Source organism: Saccoglossus kowalevskii, chromosome 14 (assembly GCF_978046115.1).
Source record: "Saccoglossus kowalevskii chromosome 14, keSacKowa6.1, whole genome shotgun sequence".
Lineage (NCBI taxonomy): Eukaryota > Metazoa > Hemichordata > Enteropneusta > Harrimaniidae > Saccoglossus > Saccoglossus kowalevskii.
The window spans coordinates 34,879,440-34,902,945 of record NC_140654.1 but is presented as its reverse complement, the minus strand read 5'-3'; the positions used below and the strand labels follow the sequence as shown (position 1 = coordinate 34,902,945).

The 23,506-nt window shown below is 41.4% G+C and overlaps 1 protein-coding gene across 2 annotated transcripts in view; it reads right to left on the bottom strand.

Moving 5' to 3' along the window:
- Positions 1-20,296, bottom strand: part of LOC100368188 (adenylyl cyclase-associated protein 1-like) — a 96,897-nt gene extending 76,601 nt beyond the window's left edge. Inside the window, exons 1-2 of one of the 2 annotated variants that reach the window (XM_085508176.1) lie at positions 20,210-20,296; positions 14,749-14,943 (exon numbers count right to left, since the gene is read on the bottom strand). In XM_085508176.1, coding sequence (XP_085364302.1) covers positions 14,749-14,929 — 181 coding nt within the window. In that variant the 5' untranslated portion in view covers positions 14,930-14,943; positions 20,210-20,296. The remainder of the gene's footprint in view (positions 1-14,748; positions 14,944-20,209) is intronic. The other variant, XM_085508177.1, reaches the window with a different exon arrangement.
- Positions 20,297-23,506: the final 3,210 nt, after the last annotated feature.

Sequence of the window (23,506 nt, the reverse complement as noted above, 5' to 3'; positions counted from 1 at the left end):
CAGGCCAATCTGACCAGCATGCACTGGTATCACAGTACAACACAGTAAATTGACCAGCTAAGTCAGGCCAATCTGACCAGCATGCACTGGTATCACAGTACAACACAGTAAATTGACCAGCTAAGTCAGGCCAATCTGACCAGCATGCACTGGTATCACAGTATAACATAGTAAATTGACCAGCTAAGTCAGGCCAATCTGACCAGCATACACTGGTATCACAGTACAACACAGTAAATTGACCAGCTAAGTCAGGCCAATCTGACCAGCATGCACTGGTATCACAGTATAACACAGTAAATTGACCAGCTAAGTCAGGCCAATCTGACCAGCATGCACTGGTATCACAGTACAACACAGTAAATTGACCAGCTAAGTCAGGCCAATCTGACCAGCATGCACTGGTATTACAGTACAACACAGTAAATTGACCAGCCAAGTCAGGCTAATCTGACCAGCATGCACTGGTATCACAGTACAACACAGTAAATTGACCAGCTAAGTCAGGCCAATCTGACCAGCATGCACTGGTATCACAGTACAACACAGTAAATTGACCAGCTAAGTCAGGCCAATCTGACCAGCATGCACTGGTATCACAGTACAACACAGTAAATTGACCAGCTAAGTCAGGCCAATCTGACCAGCATGCACTGGTATTACAGTACAACACAGTAAATTGACCAGCCAAGTCAGGCTAATCTGACCAGCATGCACTGGTATCACAGTACAACACAGTAAATTGACCAGCTAAGTCAGGCCAATCTGACCAGCATGCACTGGTATCACAGTACAACACAGTAAATTGACCAGCTAAGTCAGGCCAATCTGACCAGCATGCACTGGTATCACAGTACAACACAGTAAATTGACCAGCTAAGTCAGGCCAATCTGACCAGCATGCACTGGTATCACAGTATAACACAGTAAATTGACCAGCTAAGTCAGGCCAATCTGACCAGCATGCACTGGTATCACAGTATAACACAGTAAATTGATCAGCTAAGTCAGGCTAATCTGACCAGCATGCACTGGTATCATAGTACAACACAGTAAATTGACCAGCTAAGTCAGGCCAATCTGACCAGCATGCACTGGTATCACAGTACAACAAAGTAAATTGACCAGCTAAGTCAGGCCAATCTGACCAGATTCCCTAAAATACTAGAGGCATTTCCTGATAGCTGCAAAAATCAGAAGACAAGGTATTTCATCGGACAAATAAGGCCAGAGAACTGTTGACAGACTAGCTTTTAGCCTGAATCTGTATTGACAGATGTGAAAATGTTACAATGACACTTTCATTGTACAACTCTCGCATTACTTTTATGCATACATGTACCTCAAAGTTTTAACCACACTGACTCAGTCCTAAAAAACATCAATGTTTATACAATGGAATAATGGGAATAAGCTTTATTGTTTGTTTGGTTTTAGAGGCCATGTTAACCGTAATAGAACCGGTGATATCAAAGCTAAACTCCAGACTCGATGTTTTACCAGGGAGCAAGGCTAAGCAATTACTGACTAGCCAGCGCAAAAATAGAGAAGTAGCCTGAAACATGAAGAGCCTACTGTGTACTTTCTTATCAGATACTGCATAATAGTTGAAAGCAAAGAGGAAATGGTGAACATAGATACAAGACGTGTACATGGATGAAGTGGAAGAAAGGAAAGTAGACCGAGTTAGGAGTCAAATGATGTACTGTAAAACATGTTGCAAAAGCGATATGCAATTTTTTGCGAAATGTTGATTTGTCATTGTTGATTTCCTGTTTTTACAATACTTGTCTGTCGCGTGCCAAAAGAAATGCGGAGTTATCACCTCCATAAAAACAAAGAAAAACTGTCAAGTGTAATTAGGAAGTGTAATCAGATTTGTATGATAATCCCGAAGCCTTGGCCATTTTGAATTTATAATAAAGTCATTAGCAAATAGATGGAAGAAAGGTGGATGGATTAGATGGAAGAAAGGAAGGTAGAGAGAATTAGGAGTCAAATAATGTACAAAACAAATACATGTAGATATACATGTAGATATACATGTATATACATGGATTAGATGGAAGAAAGGAAGGTAGAGAGAATTAGGAGTCAAATGATGTACAAAACAAATACATGTAAATATACAAGACGTATACATGGATTAGATGGAAGAAAGGAAGGTAGAGAGAATTAAGAGTCAAATGATGTACAAAACAAATACATGTAAATATACAAGACGTATACATGGATTAGATGGAAGAAAGGAAGGTAGAGAGAATTAAGAGTCAAATGATGTACAAAACAAATACATGTAAATATACAAGACGTATACATGGATTAGATGGAAGAAAGGAAGGTAGAGAGAATTAGGAGTCAAATGATGTACAAAACAAATACATGTAAGTATACATGGATTAGATGGAAGAAAGGAAGGTAGAGAGAATTAGGAGTCAAATGATGTACAAAACAAATACATGTAAATATACATGGATTAGATGGAAGAAAGGAAGGTAGAGAGAATTAGGAGTCAAATGATGTACAAAACAAATACATGTAAATATACAAGACGTATACATGGATTAGATGGAAGAAAGGAATGTAGAGAGAATTAAGAGTCAAATGATGTACAAAACAAATGCATGTAAATATACAAGACGTATACATGGATTAGATGGAAGAAAGGAAGGTAGAGAGAATTAGGAGTCAAATGATGTACCAGTACAAAACAAATACATGTAGATATACAAGACATGTACTTTATTGTTTCTCGGGCCTTAAAAACGTTTTATTAAACATTTTTGTTATAGCTTTAATGATATTTCTGCAATTATTTCTTTGTATATTGTTTTTGTCAGATCTATTCTTGAATATGACTCTGTGGTGTGTTCCCCTCATCAAAAAGGGCTTTCTAACAAAATTGAAAATGTGCAATTTAAATTTGTTAAATATTTATGTAAAAAGTTACGTGTGCATCGTAGTATTTCATGTTATCCTATTTATTGCAAACTTTTTAACATTCCTCTTTTATCAGAACTATTCTTGATCTTCTCTTTTTATATAAAATTGTTAATTCTTCTTATGACTGCCCTGCTATTCTTGCCAATATTTACTTTTATGTTCCAAATATGTGTTTGAGATGCAAACCATTTTTTAAACCTGACTGTGGATCTGTCAACTGCAGGAAGCATTCATCACTTTTAAGGTGAATGACATTATTCAATGACATTTCATTTAAATGTAATATTGATATATTTTCATCTTCATATAGTTTTAAATCAGTACTGTATAATCATTTTTAATTTTATTTTGTTACTTTACTCTGCTTATTCTTGTATTTGTATGTGTTTACTTTATGTATTGTTTATTTTTTCCAGTTCTGTTAATGGGTTTGCCCGTTGAACTGTGTATTGAATAAATAAATAAAAAAAAGTACATGGATGAAGTGGAAGAAAGGAAGGTAGAGAGAATTAGGAGTCAAATGATGTACAAAACAAATACATGTAGATATATACATGGATGAAGTAGAAGAAAGAAAGGTACCGTAAAAACTCGATTAATTCGCGCACCCATTTTATTTTCGAACGCTAATTTTTAAATGTATCCTTTTAATTCACGGCGTTCAAAAACATGTTTAAAATTGTATTCTATTAATTTGCGGGCCAGAATAAAGTGGATAACATTAAAAATATACATTTTGTTTGAGTTTTTATGTTATCAGTACTTAGTGTAGCTGCAATCGCAGATGATCTCCGTCATCACAGCCTTTCAGTTAGCAAGCAGTTTAGGTTCGGTAAAGATTTGACCTGAAAAAAATCATTCCTCCACGACACTACAGATGTTGGGCAAGATCATTACTTAGTCGATAAATATCGGTCAGCACATCGATTACGAATTTCCGTGCTGGAAAGCTTAGTGCAGGGCTTTTTCGTCGCTGGTCCACATCAACCATGTGTCCGCCATTATTCTATTACGTCATTTAAGTGAACCGCCCTATGGTGCGTAAATTGACGTTTTTGATTGGTCAGGCGATTGACCTCGTGCCACATTTTCATTATACCGGATTCGGTGAAAAACACAGAGTTAAGCGGTCATGTACGTTCTATAAATCTAACCTTGCACACATAATCTTGTACTGGGTGGCCCGAATTTAAATATTGGTGCATGAACTCTGGAGATCATTGCCTAATGCCGCACAAAAGCGTGGTTATTAGAGTTCAGTCGAAATGTACATGAATAATGCGATCGAAGTGCGCTGCCCAGAGTTTATTATATTATAGTAAAATTTAATTTGACGTATGGTATGTTTATGTTTACGTAATTATTACGAATGCAACGCATTATCAAGTCGATGATATTGAAATATTCACAGACGTTTTATCAACGCAGGGTTATTTTTCCAGACAAGATGGGCTTCGTAATATCTGCCATAACATAGCCCGGGCGATGCCTCGAAAAATAAAAAACGATAGTGCAGCCAGACGGCTACTTTGTAGCCATGTGTTTCATTTCAAGTGTAACATGGTGCGTGGTCCTTGACGCAGTGCGTGTTCTCTGCCCGACTATACGCCATGAATGTCGCTAACCACGAGTCTCAGAGGCACTAAAAAATGTTCTGTAATAGTGTTCATTGGAAAACAAAACAAATCACTAATAAATTTATGAAAACAGCTCCTTTTTGAATCGATCTAAAAGTACTCTTTCAATTCGCGCACCAAAAACCAATAATTTCCGTTTTTACGCTATTAATTTGTGCACTTGAAAAAATAATTATTTTTACTACCGCGAATTAATAGAGTTTTTACGGTGGAGAGAATTAGAAGTCAAATCATGTATACAGCAAATACAGAAAGTATGGTTTAAATTTAAAATGAAACAAGGAACAAAACAAATCATGTGACATGATAATTTTAGACCATGACCATAATTATGAACATATGGAGCTAAGAACTGTAATAACTCTGATGATCATCTAAAATGATTGGTGGTCATTTGCAAGTTCAGACATCGCATCAAATAAGGAAATGATTTGTAAAATGAGTTCTCAAAAATAACAATTTCTTTTTTGTTGGAGATGGTCAAGTGATTAAAAGTTATCACTTATTCATGAGCATGGTGATACTTATGGCATTATAGGCAGTATTATCCACACATATTGTGGACTTAGGCGAGGGTTCTCCGAACCCGCCTATTCACATAGTTCATACCCACAATAGACTCCGGTCAGTCAAAATGACTATTTTGAACTGTAGGCATTAATCAGCGATTCTGCCGGTGACGGAGATATAGAATCCAGGTCAGGGGAAGCCCCATGACCTCAAGATTCTTTTACCGTCTTGAGGACCAACGCAGAGAACCAAGGAGAACGATGAAAGACTTTTCCCCAGTCCGGGATGAAAACAAACCCAAAAACCTAAGTTAAGACCCAAGATGGGTGGTGTCTCACCTTGCCTGTGCTGGCCCCGAAGCAAGAACCCAATGCTGCTGTGGTGACAGGGTTCGGTGTGCCCGAGAAAGCTAGACCCAAGTCGAATTCGGGGGTGATAAGCTTGAAGTAGGACCGAAACAGTTCGCATGAGGGCGTAGGTCAAAAGATGCGAAACTTGGGAGCTTCCAGGAAGTCCTAGTGGAACAGACAATGTGCCTGCAAAAATGCGGAGACTGACTTATCGCCTATGCGCAGAGGCCCCTGCCGTCGTTCGGGCTGGGTCAGCAAACAAGGCCTGACCCGCTACGACGGGCCTAACCTGAAGAGGCCCCGCTCAATAGATTGGGTGTCTTTTAGGTAGCAGTTGATGAAGACGTTCCGCGTTCTCCAGAAGCCTGCCCTCAGAATGTGTTTGAGGGGGGCACCTGACGCTAGCGCTAGTGAGTTAGCAATCGCACGGACCTCATGTTCTCATACTTGGTGTCTCTGCAAGGTCTGTGTTGAGGAGGATAGTGTATTATAGACCTCCAGTACAGTCGCAGTAATCCACCTGGAGACGGAAGTCGGGGAAGCCAGCTTATCCTGTTTGCCAGGGCCGTAACACAAAAACACGCGTTTGGTTCCCCGTCTAGAAAACCTGGTACGGTTCTCGTAGCAACTCAGCGCTCGGACCGGGCAGAGAAGCAATTCCTCCTGATCCTCCGGACCGACAATATTTGCCAGCCGGGGGATGACGATCGGTTGAGGATCGTATCCTGGGATTTGGTTCTTGGCGAGACACCCGATCCGTGTCTTTAGTACAACTTGATCGTCCATAAAAGCGGCACAACCGTCCGCAAAGGACAGTGCGCGCCTAGCTCTGACCAGCGCCTACCTGAGGCGAGGGCCAGTAGGAAGACTATTTTCCACGTCAAAAATTTGAGTGATGCTGATTGGAGAGGCTCAAAGGGCGGTCTGCTTAGAGCAGACAACACAGCCGACGAGTCCCAGTTGGGCGGCTCCTATGTATGGGGGACTTGGCGTCTGGAAAGCAGTAAATAGTCTCCTAAAAATAGGACAATCGGCTAGTCTTGTTCCCGTACATTCTGAGTGGTAGGGGACAAGACCGACCTGTAGCCAACGCTCGCTGCGTAGGACAAACCCACTTCGTCAAACAGGTGGACGAAGGAGCCTGCTACCTGGCCAATAGAGGGATGGTATGGATCAATCTCCCTTCCGCTACACCAATCAGTGTATGCTTGCAGCCTAGAAATGTAGGCCACATATGTGGAATCTCTGTTCGCCCTGGCCAGGACGTTGGCAGCCCGCTCAGATAAGGCTTTGGTATGTGCGGGTCTACTGAGAGCCTCTATGCATGTAAGTGATACATGCTGGGCTCGTTGGTAGTGCGCCGTCTGGTTGGGACGGCAGGTCTGGTAAGTCCGGAAGCACTGCTGGCGCTTCGACTAGCATTTCCAGCAAAAGTGGAAACCCATGATAGTATGCGGGTGGCACCTGTCGAAGTTTTCTCCGGTGCCCGGTGAACTAGCGGGAAGGGAGGAAAGGCGTACACAACTAAGTGGGTCCACGGGACTAGCAAAGCGACCCTGGCCCAGGAGTCAGCAGGAGTGTTACGTACGTCGGGAGCTTGGCATTCCGGGGTGCGGCAAAATGGTCCAATCTTGGACCGTCCGACAGCCGAAACAGCCTGGAGGCTACCCACTGGGATATCAGCCACTCAGTGTTCTGGAGACGGAGCCGCCCTGAAAGGGTGTCGCCAGACTGTTCCTCACCCCTGGATGGTGGTGTGCGGTTAGCTGCACATTGTATTCCAGGCACCAAAGGAGGATTTTGCTCCGCTAGGACCGACAACGATGGGGAATGCGTCCCCCCTCCTTCTTGAAGGAGACCACCGCTGCGTTGCCTGTGCGGAGCAGGACTCTGTGGTCTCGAACTACGGGTAGAAAGCGTGGTAGTGCTAAGTACACTGCTCTCAGTTCAAGGCAGTTGATATGGTAGTCCCGAAACTAATGCAGGGGTCATATCCTTGGGCTTATTGGCCCAATAGATGCGCTCCCCAACCCTAGGGGGAGGTATCTGTTACCAGAGTCATACCTGCGGCGAGCGGGCCCAAGGGGCTCCCCTGACCGAGGTTGGCCAGTGACGACCACCAGGACAGGGCTTCCTTCACTTGGTCCGAGATCGAAACCCGCCTTTCTAGTTCCCATAGGAGAGCTCGGCATTATAACAAGCGTTATACAGGGTGGCTGCGTAGTGCGGCCTGGGGAACGACCCTTTGAACCGAGGTCATCATTTCGATGATCCGTATTAGTTCACGGAGGGACACCGAGGGAACGCTGACTAGGCATTCGGCTAGGCTGCTTAGCGCTAAGCAATAAGCTTGAAATAGCTCAGCCAAGCTTACCTGTGTCAAAACTCCATGCCCAGGGACACCAACTGCGTGTTGGGTCGAGGTGGGACTTGTCGATTTACTAACGAGCCCAACTGGTGAAGTAAATCCTGTGTTAGCCTGACGCGTTTGGCTATTACCCCTTGCCCGGGTTGTTCGTAACTGGAAGTCTGGGTACGGATTGAGGTGTACCGACATCTGGTGAAGCAGCAGCACTACCTGTTTCATCACTCTGGTGAACACTGAAATTCGAATACTTGGCCCAGCTGGGCAATTCGAAGGAGGTGGCAACTCGCAGGGAGCATCGGTAGGTGCAGGTAGGCCCCGCTTAAGTCTAGCAGGGCTAGCCATTCAAAACGGTGGATGGAGAAAAGAACCCTGAATGGTGTCTCCATGTGGAACCGATCGAGGAGCATGTACTGATTCAGTCTGCCTAGGTCCAAAACTGGACGCCTGCCACTTGTAGATTTGGTACTACGAACACATTTGGGTAGAAGCCTGGCCTTAGTTCCAGCTGATGTACCCTGTGTATGGCGTCTTTCCCCAGCAAACTGCTACTTCCTGTCTGATTGCTTCCGCCTTGCGGGAGTCCCCTGGCAGTGCCCAACAGGGGAGACACTGACGGGGGGAAATGGAGATTTCAGCGGTATCCCGTAAACAGATGTCATCACCTGGGAAGGTCCAGGTGTCGGTCACCCGCCGTCTCCAAACCGGACTACACCGGCGCAATCCCTGAACAAAGAGGGTGGAGGATGTCCAGTCTGCGTCACTGAGGTGGGGACGTACCCCGGCTCAGCTTGTCGGCGAAAACACGTGCGTCTAAGGCCGCGTCTCATAGCACGGTAGTGGCCCTGGCCAAGAGTGCCAGGCGACACTAGGGGGAGTCGCATGTAGATGTGCGGTGGCCCACCAGTAAAAATGTCGCCTGGTCTAGGAAGCTGGTGCGTTCTGCCTCCAAGGTCTCCATAGTGCTGGTTACGCATAATAATGTGCTCAAGCAACTCTGCCCTCAGGGCTGGATGGATCGTCTTCAATTGGCAAAGACACCCATGGAACGCGGCTATTCCCCTTTGCCTGGTTTGCCAAATTCGTGGTACCGGGATCTGGGGAAAGAGCCTTGGAATCTGGTTGGGGGCGTTTTGGTCTCATCCCACGCTATGGGGTCTGATCCCGAAACCACACCGACCGGGTAGCGTTTGGTCCAGTGGGAAGTGTTGCCTAATGTTATCCCCACCCGGAGGCCTTAAGCATTACATCCTCCGCGGCTGACCAATGCCGCCCATCAACACCGTTTGCGTGCTCTGCCCCCCACTCCGCACTCAGGTGGACAGGGAGAGACTTGCCGACGGGGTTGCTTTGGATCCCGACGCCTGTGATCCCATAAGCATTGAAGCAACTATGGGTGGTCGCTTTAGGATCAAGGGTGGGGGTATATACATCGTATCACTGGGATCGATGATACTCCGCCTCACAACAAAAGCGTGGCTCACCGAGTCATACAGATGGAAGACTTTGAGGGACCGCCCGGAGTACCGGCTGTATCCGACGCGAGCGAACTGCATCTCCTTTCACTTTAACCCTTTTCCAGTCAAGTCGATGAAAAACCGCCGTCAATATGGGTATGCTAGAATTTACCACTCCAGCTAGCTAACTGGTTAAGTCGTTGAAAAACGGCCTGCTATTTAGGTTGCTCAGACGGTCAAGCGTTTATAATACGTTGTACGGAACCTGATATTTTACACTAGCGAAATTATGGAGGGAGAGAATTTGTTTTCGATTCCGTCAAGTCAAATAAATTAACCAAGTAATAAAGAATGTAATTCTATACTCTTGTCTGCTCATTTCACTATTTTACCGTCACAACGCGACGTTTGCGACGACATAAAAAAACCGCCTTGACCACATTGCAAACTGCAGCATTACAACCATATTTGAACGACACGATTCATGATTATAACGGTAGTAACGTATTTTGACCAGCTTGGCAAATAGTCCCGGCACCAGAATGAATAGCATAACGGATTCCAACGGCTGAGCTTGGAATGTCGGCAATCACAAACGTAAAATGACCGGCACAGCTGGTAGGAAATATTCAAGTCCACGTGATTTCACCGTCTGAGCTAGCATATGCTAGCAAATATTCAAATTCTATGTGTATGCAAATTGTAACCAATCAGTGTTCGAAAAAATAACATATTTATTTACATAATAAATATTCAAATTGTGGGGAGATGCAGTCTTGTGGACATCTGGTCGTTCAGTATAAATATGGCCGAAGAAAGTGAGATAAATCCCAGACTCGCTGTGTGCCTCCTTTCCAACACGTATGTTAATATGCCGTCCTATACAGATAGGAAGTGTTTTATGAAGGAAAGTGAAGAAAACGCGTCAATCGTGCAGTGGCACAGGGAGTGATAAGTTTGACATTGACACGACAGATTTTTCACCAGCAAAGCGTGGGAAAAGGAAGAAATCCAAAGCAAAGGAAACATTTGACGTCGGTGAGTTACCAGCCCAACGTACCACGGACACCGGTGATAATAGTCCACTCAAGAAAAGGCGTAAAAAGAAAAAACCCAAGTCGGAGACTGTCTCCTCTGTCAATGAACAGGTGATTACAGAAGAAAGCCGTTTGAAGAACTGCGGGGGCAAACTAGGGGGCAAACCAGGAGGCAAGCGTAAATCGAAGACGAACCGTAAAGTGGTTGAATCGCCAGTTGCCGACGAAGCAGATGCCGAAGAAACTGAACTTAATCACGCTGAAATACAACGTGCCGTCGAAGATGTGATACAATTTTTGCAAGACAATGTTTACGATTCGGAACCGTCGACATCCGCCACAACTGCCAACGCAGAAAAGCAGGGGCCTGAACATATCGACCCAGCGAGTACGCAACAAAACGTCGATATCACCAAAGAAATGGTACAAGAAAATGTATGCGATACAGAACAATCAACACTTGGGAGTTTCCCCGAAAAACAAACTATTAAAAAACGTGTTGTGTATGCACACGCATCGCCAATGGACACGCGTGATGATGAACTTGTATTGGATGAAAAAACGGGTGAGCTACGACACAAAATACCAGATGACTTCATAGTTGCAACTGACGACGATACAGATTCAGAAATCGCTGAAGATCGTGCTGAGAATGACAATTTTTTAGAGCAACGTTACCCACCTGTACTCGATAGCGACATTGAAATTGAATCAGACACAGAAATTGGTGCTACATTCGATTATGTTGCCTCCGGCACTGGTGAATGGAGAATGGCCACGGAGGAAGACTGCGATATATTTACTATTCCAGTTTTTGAACCCGAACCTGGACCAACTTTCGAACTGCCTTCATATGCTCGTGAGGTGGAATATTTCTACAAATTTATCCCACCAGAACTGATAGAACTGGCTTCCATCGAGACTAATAAATACGCCAAATACCATCAAAAATGCATTGCAAAAAAATTAAATGCCCGCTGGCGTAATACAAATTTCAGTGAAATGCAAGCATTCTTTGGTGTGATGATATGTATGGGTGTTGATCACAAATCAACAATCGACGATTATTGGTCGAGTGACCCCTTTCTGCAGAATATGGGAATTGCATCAGTAATGACTCGGGCCAGATTTCAAATGCTAATGCGTTATTTTCATTTAGCTGATCCAGTAAATGACCCACGGCGTGATCCTGACATTGAACGTTGTCGTCAACGATCAGAGGCCGACCCGTTGTATAAAATCAACCCGTGGCTGAAAGCCGTACTCGAAAATTGTCGGCGATACTACCAGATGGGACAGGAATTTTTGATTGATGAGGATATGATTAGATTCAAGGGACGGTCCAAGTTTAAGCAGAGATTGCTCCACAAACCCGACCGTGATGGCTTCAAAATATGGCAGGTGTGCGACTCGACAACGTCTTACCATTGCAAACTTTGAACTATATTTGGGGGTGAAATATAAAACTACAATTGAGGGGAGAAAGAAAGAAACTGGGACAATCAAGAAGACAACACACCGGTTGCTACAGCCCTTCACAGAAAAAAAACATATTCTTTTCTGTGATTGGCTTTTTACGTCAGTTAACACAGCCCTTGAATTACAAGAAAAGAAAGTGTACATGGTCGGTAGTTTTAGCAGACGAAATCGGAAAACTATGCCACCGCAATTAATTCCCGAGGGGAAAAGCAAGAAGCTGAAATTGAAAATTGGTGAAATGAAAGCAGCAACTGGACCGGACGACACTATCAATATTACTGCATACCAGGACGACAGCGCGGAAATATTGATTTTAAATACAGTCTATCCCCCACTGGCTACGTCAGCAGAAGCAGTAGATGACGAGAGACACGTGCCTGTATCGTTACAATGTTACAGACATCACATGGGTGGCGTGGATCGTTCTAACCAAAGGCGAAAATACTATCACACGGGCAGAAAAAACAATCGTTGGTGGATCTACATGGCCTGTTACCTCATAGATGTTGCATTGGTCAATGCTCATGAATGTTTCAATGCATTGAATCGCACGACTAAAGTAACGCACACATTCTTCAATATCCGCACAGGTAAACAACTGATTGGTGGACACTCGAGTAGAATTCAAAAATCCATAAGAGAAGTTGGCTCTCTTCCAAGTAACACGTCATTTATTCGTAGTGAAAACATGGATTCGCACGAAATATGCAGACTATCCGGGCATCAAGTCGTTGCAGTTACGTTCTCGTTCGTTTTAGTCTGTTTGAGTCGTTAAATATGGTACGGTCAAGTCGGTTAATATACGTTGCAATTTGAAATGTACGCTGACGGGTCGAGTACGTCAAACACGTTTTCCCCCGTACATGTTCCAAATATCCCCATACTCGCGCGTTTTTTTCCTTCTTACTTCGAACTTGCATTCATGTAGTGACCTTGTACTTGCTTGTAATGTGTTTTCAATTAAGCAATATTTATTTTAATGTTTAACACGTGTTTATTGAGACTGCACAAAGGGCAAAACATCATTACTTAACGACAGTAAAAAATGTGTATTGAAATAAAACGGTGATTTTTTTTATACGAGAAATTGTTGTCCATGGTGGTAATGAAGTGTGTATGCGAACAGATTGCAAAAAATGTGAAAACTGTGGTCGATACAGTCTGTTAACTATGGCCTATTTTTGCAAAAATGTCTGGCAGGATAGCATGCACAGATGCTGGCTGCTGGAGTGCATTGAATCATGACCGTTTTTCTCCGACTTAACCTGATAGCGTGAAACTCCCCTGACCGGAAAAGGGTTAAATATGTGAGAGGGAGCGTGTTCGACTGTGCGTCTCATGACAGGGTCGGTTCCCTCTGGGGACGCCCGTGGGTCGGTAAGAAAGGAGTCAAAACCCACAGCGTGGACCGGACACAAGGAAAAATTTGTTACCGTTGTACCGTTACCGCGTGACAAACCCTAGCTGGCTGAAAGTAGGGGGGGTCAACGTGTTCCCTGCCCTGAAAGCCCTGCCCCGAGATCGGCGACTTGGCTGCCAGCACCCCGTTGGCATTCAGTGCCCGAGGATCCAGAGAAGGGCCGGTGCAATTAGCCTGAGCCTCGGGCACCCCCCAAAATAGTGGGAGAGCCGTGCCTCGGAACGGGGGTTCCCTGGAAGAGATGTGTTTGAATGCAAACATGCTTTCGTGTCTCTTCCTGCTTGCCCACCGAGGGGACACAGTGGAGACAGCTCGCTCCGACTGCGTCTGATCTACCCAGCCTGCCAGGGACGCAATTGCCCCGACAGTCCTTCGACCAAAGCCCTCAACTCGGAGGCAAACCCGGCGCCGTGTGAGGAAGGGTCCACAAAGAGACTCGCAACGGGCCCCATAGGAGGAAAGCCTCCAGGGGCACAGCCTCGCTGCAGCCGGTGAAATTTGGTAAAAACACCGCCTGAAAAAACAGACTGTGAGGATGCCTCCGATCAGCGGGGGAGGCCGAGAAAAATATCGGTACCTCCGCCGTCGGACCCCTTACTCGACATCCCGGTACATGAAGTACCGGTAGCCGAGCACGAGGACTTTCCACTCATGCAAAACATGCAACTCACTTTAACCGATTTGTTTGCTGTGACGCGGTCAGTCTCAGCGATCTTGATGGCTCTGAAAGAAAATCTCAGGCCTCAGAACTCAGTGAAAAAAACACGCTTTCACGCAAAAACCCCAAAACCCGCACGTAGCTACGACAAAGTATCTCGGATGCGGGTTTATGCTGGTAAATTCTGAATATAACCACTGCACAGTCGACTCGAAACACGAGACTGGAAAGAAAACGGCTGCGAGCCCTGGTGCTGTCATTACATCTATATACTGCTAAATACATTGAAAATAAAAGACGACATGCATGAGGGAAACGAATTACAGTTGTAAAAGGTGCCGCCATGAAAACTAACTGGTTACGTAGTGGCGCCGGATTTTGATTTCTTTGCTGTGAAAAATACTACACACAAAGGGGAAAACGACACGAGGGTAAAAATGACAAGGAAAACTTATTCTACCAGCTACAATGTCGGATGCCGAGCAGCGGCAACAACCCAAGCTATAAATCTGGACAGGAAAAAAAGCAGGCGATCCAGCAGAGCTCGCTAGATTTCATCTCCACTCGAGGCGGAGAGAAGTTAAGAGTGATGAACGGCTGACCTGGCTTCGGTCACGTGGGTTCGTGACGTAAGGGGTAAAAGAATCTTGAGGTCATGGGGCTTCCCCTGACCTGGATTCTATCTCTCCGTCACCGGCAGAATCGCTGATTAATGCCTACAGTTCAAAATAGTCATTTTGACTGACCGGAGTCTATGGTGGGTAATTGAACGTAGTGAATGAGTGAATAATACTAGCTTATGATGTCAATCATCTCAATGAACAAGTGACATAAGAAGATTACTTTATAGAAGGAGACAGAAGGAAGGAGGGAATGGAATATGATAATGTACCTCCTTTGCTTTCACCACCAGCCACATTCTGCAGGCGTTTTGCAATATTATTGATGGATTCATTGATACCTGGAGAATCGACCACAGCCACGTCGCCTGTTGTCTTCAAAGATACACTCTCTAGACGTGTAGTTACATCTTCCAAACGCCGTACCAGATCACTCAATTCACCTGAAGACATCTTAAAAATTTATCCTTCAACAAGAATAAAGAACAGATATAAATGCATATATGTACAATGTTATGAATGCATATATGTACATTGTTATGAATGCATATATGTACATTGTTATGAATGCATATATGTACATTGTTATGAATGCATATATGTACATTGTTATGAATGCATACATGTACATTGTTATGAATGCATATATGTACATTGTTATGAATGCATATATGTACATTGTTATGAATGCATACATGTACATTGTTATGAATGCATACATGTACATTGTTATGAATGCATACATGTACATTGTTATGAATGCATACATGTACATTGTTATGAATGCATACATGTACATTGTTATGAATGCATACATGTACATTGTTATGAATGCATATATGTACATTGTTATGAATGCATATATGTACATTGTTATGAATGCATATATGTACATTGTTATGAATGCATACATGTACATTGTTATGAATGCATACATGTACATTGTTATGAATGCATATATGTACATTGTTATGAATGCATACATGTACATTGTTATAAATGCATACATGTACATTGTTATGAATGCATACATGTACATTGTTATGAATGCATATACAGTACAGTTCTCGCGGAAGCTTTGGCTTCACTTCAGCTTCACCTTCGCTTCAGCATTGCATCATTATGGCATTGTTATGGCTTCAGCATCGCTTCAATGTCGCGACATTAAAAAGTTAGACGATTATCGCTTCGCTTCATTGTGGCCTCATTATGGCGACAATGTGGCATCAGCATTGCTTCATCAAACAAAGAAGTACTGTACTCATTTCCCCCAAACCTCTTGACCGCTTCCGCTTTTGACCGATCAATTTCCGTTTTATTTTCGACCGTGCAACAATTCGGACTACTAAAAATTTTCTGGTTTTCATAGATCATGGTTACTAGTTTAGTAACCGTGCATAGATGTTGAACAACCGTCAAAAGTTCAAATACTTTTTGTTTTAACTATCTATAATTATATGCACGCAATCTGACCCTTTGACCTAGATTTGGCTGGGATTGAATATTTTATTTTAGACAATATTCCGACGTGACTCACTGCTACAAAATGTATTCAACAGAAGTACAACATGGTTGTCTGGGTTTCTTTTCCTGATTGTGTTGAGTTTACGATTTGTATAATTATTGTTGTTTCCCCCCAAGCAGAAGACAAGCCGAAGGACCATGAAGCTAAATAGAATTCCCACGCATGGACGTGGACTGAGTGAAAGAAAATATTTCTAAGGCTAAAATAAAAATGACCTACTATTACACATCTTTGTGTATTTGTCAATTTTGTATATATTTGGTATGACCGAATGATCGTAAATACCTAGAAAAATCTCGTCTTTCGTTAATAATTTCATTTGTTTGAAATGTCTACCGACCGTAATTTGTTTCCCCAAACGGTCCCGACGTCCGTCATTCAACACAATCAGCATTTATTTATCGCAATTCATGGGGATCATGTCCCGTAATTTGCGGGCTGTAAAACCAAATAATTAAACAAGTACTATTTATTGTATTTTTGTTTTACCTCGCGAAACTACAACAGAACGTAGAGTTGTCGCGGTTAAATAGTCGCTTTGAAATCGATGGAACTTCAACTACTAGTATCCATTTCTCACCTTGAAATAAAAAAATCGAAGAGCATCGGGGGATATATTATTAACCAGTCTTACGAATCGCTAGCTTTATTTTATTCGAATTTATACAATTCACGAGTTTTCGACATTCGTTGGCAACTTCCGCGCTAAAATGGTTGAAAATGTGGGTGTGGTTTTCTCGCAAAGTCCTGTTGATAATACGGACTAATATGGTTCTGTGACCCAGGTCATGCTCCGATCAGGTGACTCTCAGCCAATCAATGATGTTGTAACAAAACATATTTAACGCAAATTGAAGGGTCGTCGTACCATCCAATCTCCATCGTCGATTCACAAAGTTTTTTTGTGTGCTGTGACAGGCTTCGCAATTATTCACTGGAAAACATCGGTATATTTTGACAAACGGATGGGATTTTACCTCAGTTCAAAAAAAAGAAAAAACAAAACAAACAGGGCTGAGATACAAATCAGTTTTGCAAGTTGGGAAATGAGGTAAACCAGACTGGGGTCGATGATTTTCAGTATCGAAGGACTTCCGTGTGAATCATGATTTTCAAATTGTTCATCGGCTGGTGACCAAATATTTACGGCCACACTAAATGGACACGTTTATTTTTCTGAAGCCCAATAAATTATTCCTGCATGTCAAGCGCTATTCGATTTTTTACAGGGCATGGCTCGTTTTCATTCGAAAATATGTTTGTGAGAATACTTTTAAAGTACGTATAGATCGAGCTCAGATCACTGATCGTGACTTAATTTTGAGAATTGGTTGTCAAATTTTACCAGACCGACGCCACCACAACCATCCAATCATATGTTGGAAATGTACGCACTTGTTTTGGAACTTTGTATCAAGATGACTGGCGACGACGCCGACGCACCCGGCGGCGTACGTGTGTGTTGCATGTTTTAGTAGTCCGGGCATGGGGTCGGACTCGGCTAAAACTAAACGAAACACAGAAAAATACCACCGAAATGAGGAATCTGAATCTGCTCTTCTAGCAGCAAATAAAATGAGCGAAAAAAGGTAAATTTTATAACAAGAAAAGTTTCACTTCGTATACAGCAAATTGTGTTGTATCAGAACGACGATTGCATCGTGTGATTTGAATTTATCACGATTTTCCTTCCAGTCAATATGAAACTTGTCACCTTGCCGATTGTAATGTACTTCGCAAAGTTTTTGGTGCCCAATACTCGCAACACTAAAATAATTAAACAAGATATCTTTTTAAAATGTCATTTTACTCTTGATCATATTATTTTATTCGCCTTGAATTTCAAATCGATTACATATCGAACTTCTGTACATGTTTTTGTCTACTGCCCTTCTGCGTGCAAATAATGAGGTCATACTCATGTCACAATACTTTGAAGCTGATGCCATGTTGATGCCATGAGACTGCGAAGCTGAGGCCACGATGATGCCACAAAATAGCGAGGCGAACACAGCTTCAATTTTCAATGACGCGAAGCTGATGCCACAATGATGCGATGCTAAGGCGACAATGAAGCCATGCGTAGGCGACAATGATGCCACAAAAGCCAAAGCTTCCGCGAGAACTGTACTGTATGTACATTGTTATGAATGCATATATGTACATTGTTATGAATGCATATATGTACATTGTTATGAATGCATATATGTACATTGTTATGAATGCATGACCCAAAAAGTAACACATCCTGGTACTTCATGGTGGTATTTTTGTCTTGAAACAGGAATAAATTTGAATATTATGAGGTTCTTACAAGGATACTCCCAGGAATACATCATGGGAATGCTGAATTCCAAAATGTTTAGAACAGATTTAGCAAACTTCTTTATGTGTTTATTTTCATTATTATTAGAGGACGCTTACACACAATTGTTCTACATTTGGAATTTGTGTTTCCTAATATGGTAACAAAAATACCCAATGCAATACTGCAAAATTACGACACGCTGTAACTTATGGTGTTACGGTGATTGGTGTATAATAATATACATTAATATTTGTCAGGTTTAACTGTTTTGGAATTACAAATGCTTGGTTTTTTCAAAAAAAAATAATTGAGAAATTCTCTTTAATAGATGGACAATAACTGTCCATTTGTATACTGTCTGCAATGTTCCACTGTGTTCTGTGCATGAATTTTCTGCTCAATATACATGCAGATTTAAATCAAATCATAACAAATGTTCTGTAATCAAGTCATTATTTGTTTCACAGAAAAAAGAAACTTACTATTAAAATATATCTAAAATTTGTATTTAATTCACACATAGCAAAGTCTTAATTTTTATCTGTACAATTAAATAGCACAACTATAAATAAGAAGTTATTTTTTTTACTATCACTAATTAATTAAATTGCATTTTACTTTAATTAATTTGGGTTCAAGAAATTAGCATACGGGAAATGACGAATAGAAGTGAGTCATCAGTCACTTTCACATGAACAATTTATTCGTAATTTTTATTTGATTGTAACACACAGTGATAATAGCAGCCCTCCAAGCGAAAATTGACAGCACAATTGAATAAAAATCCTGTCTGTAATTTGAATACCTGTTTCATTTTATGTAACAATTAGGTCAGTCTCATGGTTATACATTCAGTTCATGCACCTGGTCACGCATTTTGGATGTTTGGTCCACCTCTTAGTGTTGTGGTCTTTTTTATAATCACTTTCAATTAACAAAAAAAATCATTTATAATGTTTCCTTAGAAGGCAGCTGCAGGCTAATTAGCCATCTTGCCCATAATGACTCATTCAATTATAAAGCCTAGTTTGCTGAATACTGTGTGTGAAAGACTACAGTTTAACAGTCTACTTTCTTGACAAGACATGTCCAATCACATCCATGAAAATAGTGGCAATTTTGAGACCACTAAACTAAACAATGTCATACAATTTTCATAATGTTCAGAAAATTTCGTCCAAAAATTATCTGACATTCTCATTAAAAAAAAATGTTTGACTACATATATTTGAAGACTACAAACACTGAGAAATACTAGTTATTAATATTTTAATCAAAAACAAAAGCAATCCAGAATTATTGTGATCGACATGTGTCAACAAAGTGGCAGTTAGCGCACAGCAAGAGATAACCGGATGTAGATCCCCCCCCCCCCACACACACACACACACACACCCGACCTGACTTTCAAGAATTTTCTAAGGCTAACACATCCGACCCTCACGCCACTCACAGTAAAATATGTTTTTATAAACAAGTAACTAGCGACCGTGGCACGTTATCATAAGACACCCATTGATATATATCCCACATATACTACAGAAACGAAGGAAGTGCGTGCGTTTGGGGTGGAAGTAAAACAAACACGAAGAAGCTTCTTGAGGGCGTGGCAACTTATCTCGAACGATACGAGTTAAGAGCTAACAGCATATTATGCCTTATTTTCTAGTACGTGTGTGCATGATATAAACAACTCCTAAAACACAAATCAGAAGTGTTCCTTCACAAAGTTGAGACACAAAAAGTTCAGCCAGTGTCGCCATTTTGAATATTTCAAAGCATGTCTGTCACACCTCTCAGATTATATTGTGTGACGCCCATCGCTTGAATAAAATAATATGCATCCACAATACACCTAAGTCATATCGAAGAACGATATATAACTTCAAAATATACTTACTTCACTCAACTTTTGACAACTTTCCGCAAATCTGAACCTGGGCACGTCTTCTCAGTAAACAAGGAAGTGGGATAGGCTACCGGATGTAGCAATGTATTGTGGGTATTTTTATAGGTCTCACACCGTCAATGAGAACACAGGGATGAGATCATCGTAATACAATCGGTCTGTCTCGATAAATTCAAATCTTGGCAAAACATAACCTCTGTAATATCTTCAGGGTTGACTTTTAGAAACTTTTATTAATATTATTATTATACATTGAGTGTCATGTGATTAAATATATCATTTGTCTTTCGTATTGTACAGATAATACTCTGGAGACAATAACCTAAAGTGTGGGATATCATGTATGTTATTGAATTTTGGAATTGGGAGCTAAACACGTAGTTATGAATCTCATTTTTTAAACCCATTCAAAGAAATTCCATTTTTCAATTTCCAAGACCAGACACAGTTTAAGTATTTCATTCATGAGTGTTCAAAACAGTAATTCACATATTAATGAGTGGACTAAAATTTGCGTTCCATGGTAGTGAATTCATTGCAATATCAGTCAGGTAGAAGACTTTAGTATTTTATTAAATTTGTATATTCTTTTTCAGAAAATGGTTGTTTTGATAACTCTGATCACGTAAGTTGTGTTATTTTAGCCGATTTAAATGAAACGGCCTTTTCACGTGTCATCTTTGGGCCGAGTACCCCCTCCCCCGCCGATAGATATTAATTTCATTTAAAATTAGCGGAATGGAGGGAGAATGGAGACCAGGTATATATTATTCAGTGTAGTTTAAGATTGATGGTCTGTTTTCCTAGTTGAATAAGAAACTTACGTAAATATGCTTTTTTATTTTGGAAGTTCGGAATACAGATATGATCCGTTGTACGATGAGATCAACAATCAAACTCCATTATTCTCAATGCATGTATTATGCTACAAAACATTTTAACTTAGTGTAATTGTTACACTTATCTCTGAAGTTTTAATAATACCCAAATATTGCATGTGATTTGCTTTTAAGGGCAATATTGTACCTCGTTCACCACTATGTGGTGTGCTACCGCTTATTCTCCTTGAATGAACTTGGCACAGTATAGCATACTTGTACATCGACGCCGGTGTCTTAAGTTGTTTTGAATATTAATGACCGTGCTTAAGCCGGACACAATTTTCAACAATCAATGTGGCTCTGTTTTTTTCTTTTTTGACAAATTTGTTTAAAGCGGGTGAAATTTTCTCATCACATTTTTGTTTAATATTTGACAACTAGGGTTTTGACCCCCTCCCCAGCAACGGTATATTATTGTTGTCTGTTTATAAGTACCCCCTCCTATTTTGGAACGCACTAATAAAATAATTACTGTTTTTATGAGTTTAGATAAAATTATGGTCCTATTTATTATTTAATTGTTGACGTAATAAACATACTTTCCCATACTATTAATTATATTAGCTTATACGCAGAGAGAGTGATTTCTGTTCATGTGCAAAACCATGCGAGCGGATGATGGTGTCATGTATTTGTGTATTTCATGTGTGTTGTTTTTGTATATATTAAAATGTCAAACCTGGTATTTATTATAAAGTCATATACACACTGGCTATAAAATATTTATTTTGGTATAAACACAATTGAGTTTGCTTGTTATTGACAAACTCGCTGACGCAATTCTTGAAAAGAACGATGAAACTAAATCTAAATTACTTATTAATTAATGCCATTATTTATTTCGAAAAGGAGTTTTCAGTACTCAGATGCATTTCCTATAAACCATTCAAATGCATACCACACTAAACATTCACATGCATTCCATTTAGACCATTCAGATGCATTCCCTATGAACCATTCCGATGCAATCCATATGAACCATTCAGATGCATTCCTATGAACAACTCAGATGCATTCCATATGAACCATTCACATGCATCACATATGAACCATTCAGATACATTCCCTATGAACCATTCAGGTGCATCCCATACTAACCATTCAGATACATTCCATGTAGACCATTGAGATGCAATCCCTATGAACCATTCAGATGCATTCCATATGAACCATTGAGATGCAATCCATTTGGACCATTCAGATGCGTTCCCTTTGAACCATTCAGATGCAATCCATATGAACCATTCAGATGCATTCCATGTAGACCATTGAGATGCAATCCCTATGAACCATTGAGATGTAATCCCTATGAACCATTGAGATGCAATCCCTTTGGACCATTCAGATGCGTTCCCTTTGAACCATTCAGATGCAATCCATGTAAACCATTCAGATGCATTCCCTGTGAACCATTTAGATGCATCCGATACTAACCATTCACATCCATTTCATGGAAACCATTGAGATGCAATCCCTATGAAACATTGAGATGCAATCCCTTTGAACCATTCAGATGCGTTCCCTTTGAACCATTCAGATGCAATCCATGTAGACCATTCAGATGCATTCCCTGTGATCCATTCAGATGCATCCGATACTAACCATTCACATACATTTCATGTAGACCATTGAGATTCAATCCCTATGAACCATTCAGATGCGTTCCCTGTGAACCATTCACTGCATTCCATGTAGACCATTCAGATGCCATCCCTATGAACCATTCAGTTGCAATCCCTATGCACCATTCAGATGCAATCCCTATGAACCATTCAGATGCATTCGTTATGAACCATTCAGATGCATTTCCTATGAACCATTCAGATGCATTCTATATGAATCATTCCGATGCAAGACATATGAACCATTCATACGCATTCCCTATGAACCATTCAGATGCAATCCATATGAACCATTCAGTTGCAATCCCTATGAACTATTCAGATGCATTCCCTATAAACCATTCAGATGCGTTCCCTGTGAACCATTCACTGCATTCCATGTAGACCATTCAGATGCCATCCCTATGAAGCATTCAGATGCAATCCCTATGAATCATTCGGATACTTCCTCTATGAACCATTCAGATGCATCCCATATGAACCATTCAGATGCATCCCATATGAACCATTCAGATGCAATCCCTATGAACCATTCAGATGCATCCCATATGAACCATTCAGATGCATCCCATATGAACCATTCAGATGCATCCCATATGAACCATTCAGATGCAATCCCTATGAACCATTCAGATGTATCCCATATGAACCATTCAGATGCATCCCATACTTACCATTCAGATGCAATCCCTATGAACCATTCAGATGCAATCCCTATAAACCATTCAGATGCAATGCGCGTGATCCATTCAGATGCATTCCTTATGAACCATTCAGATGCAATC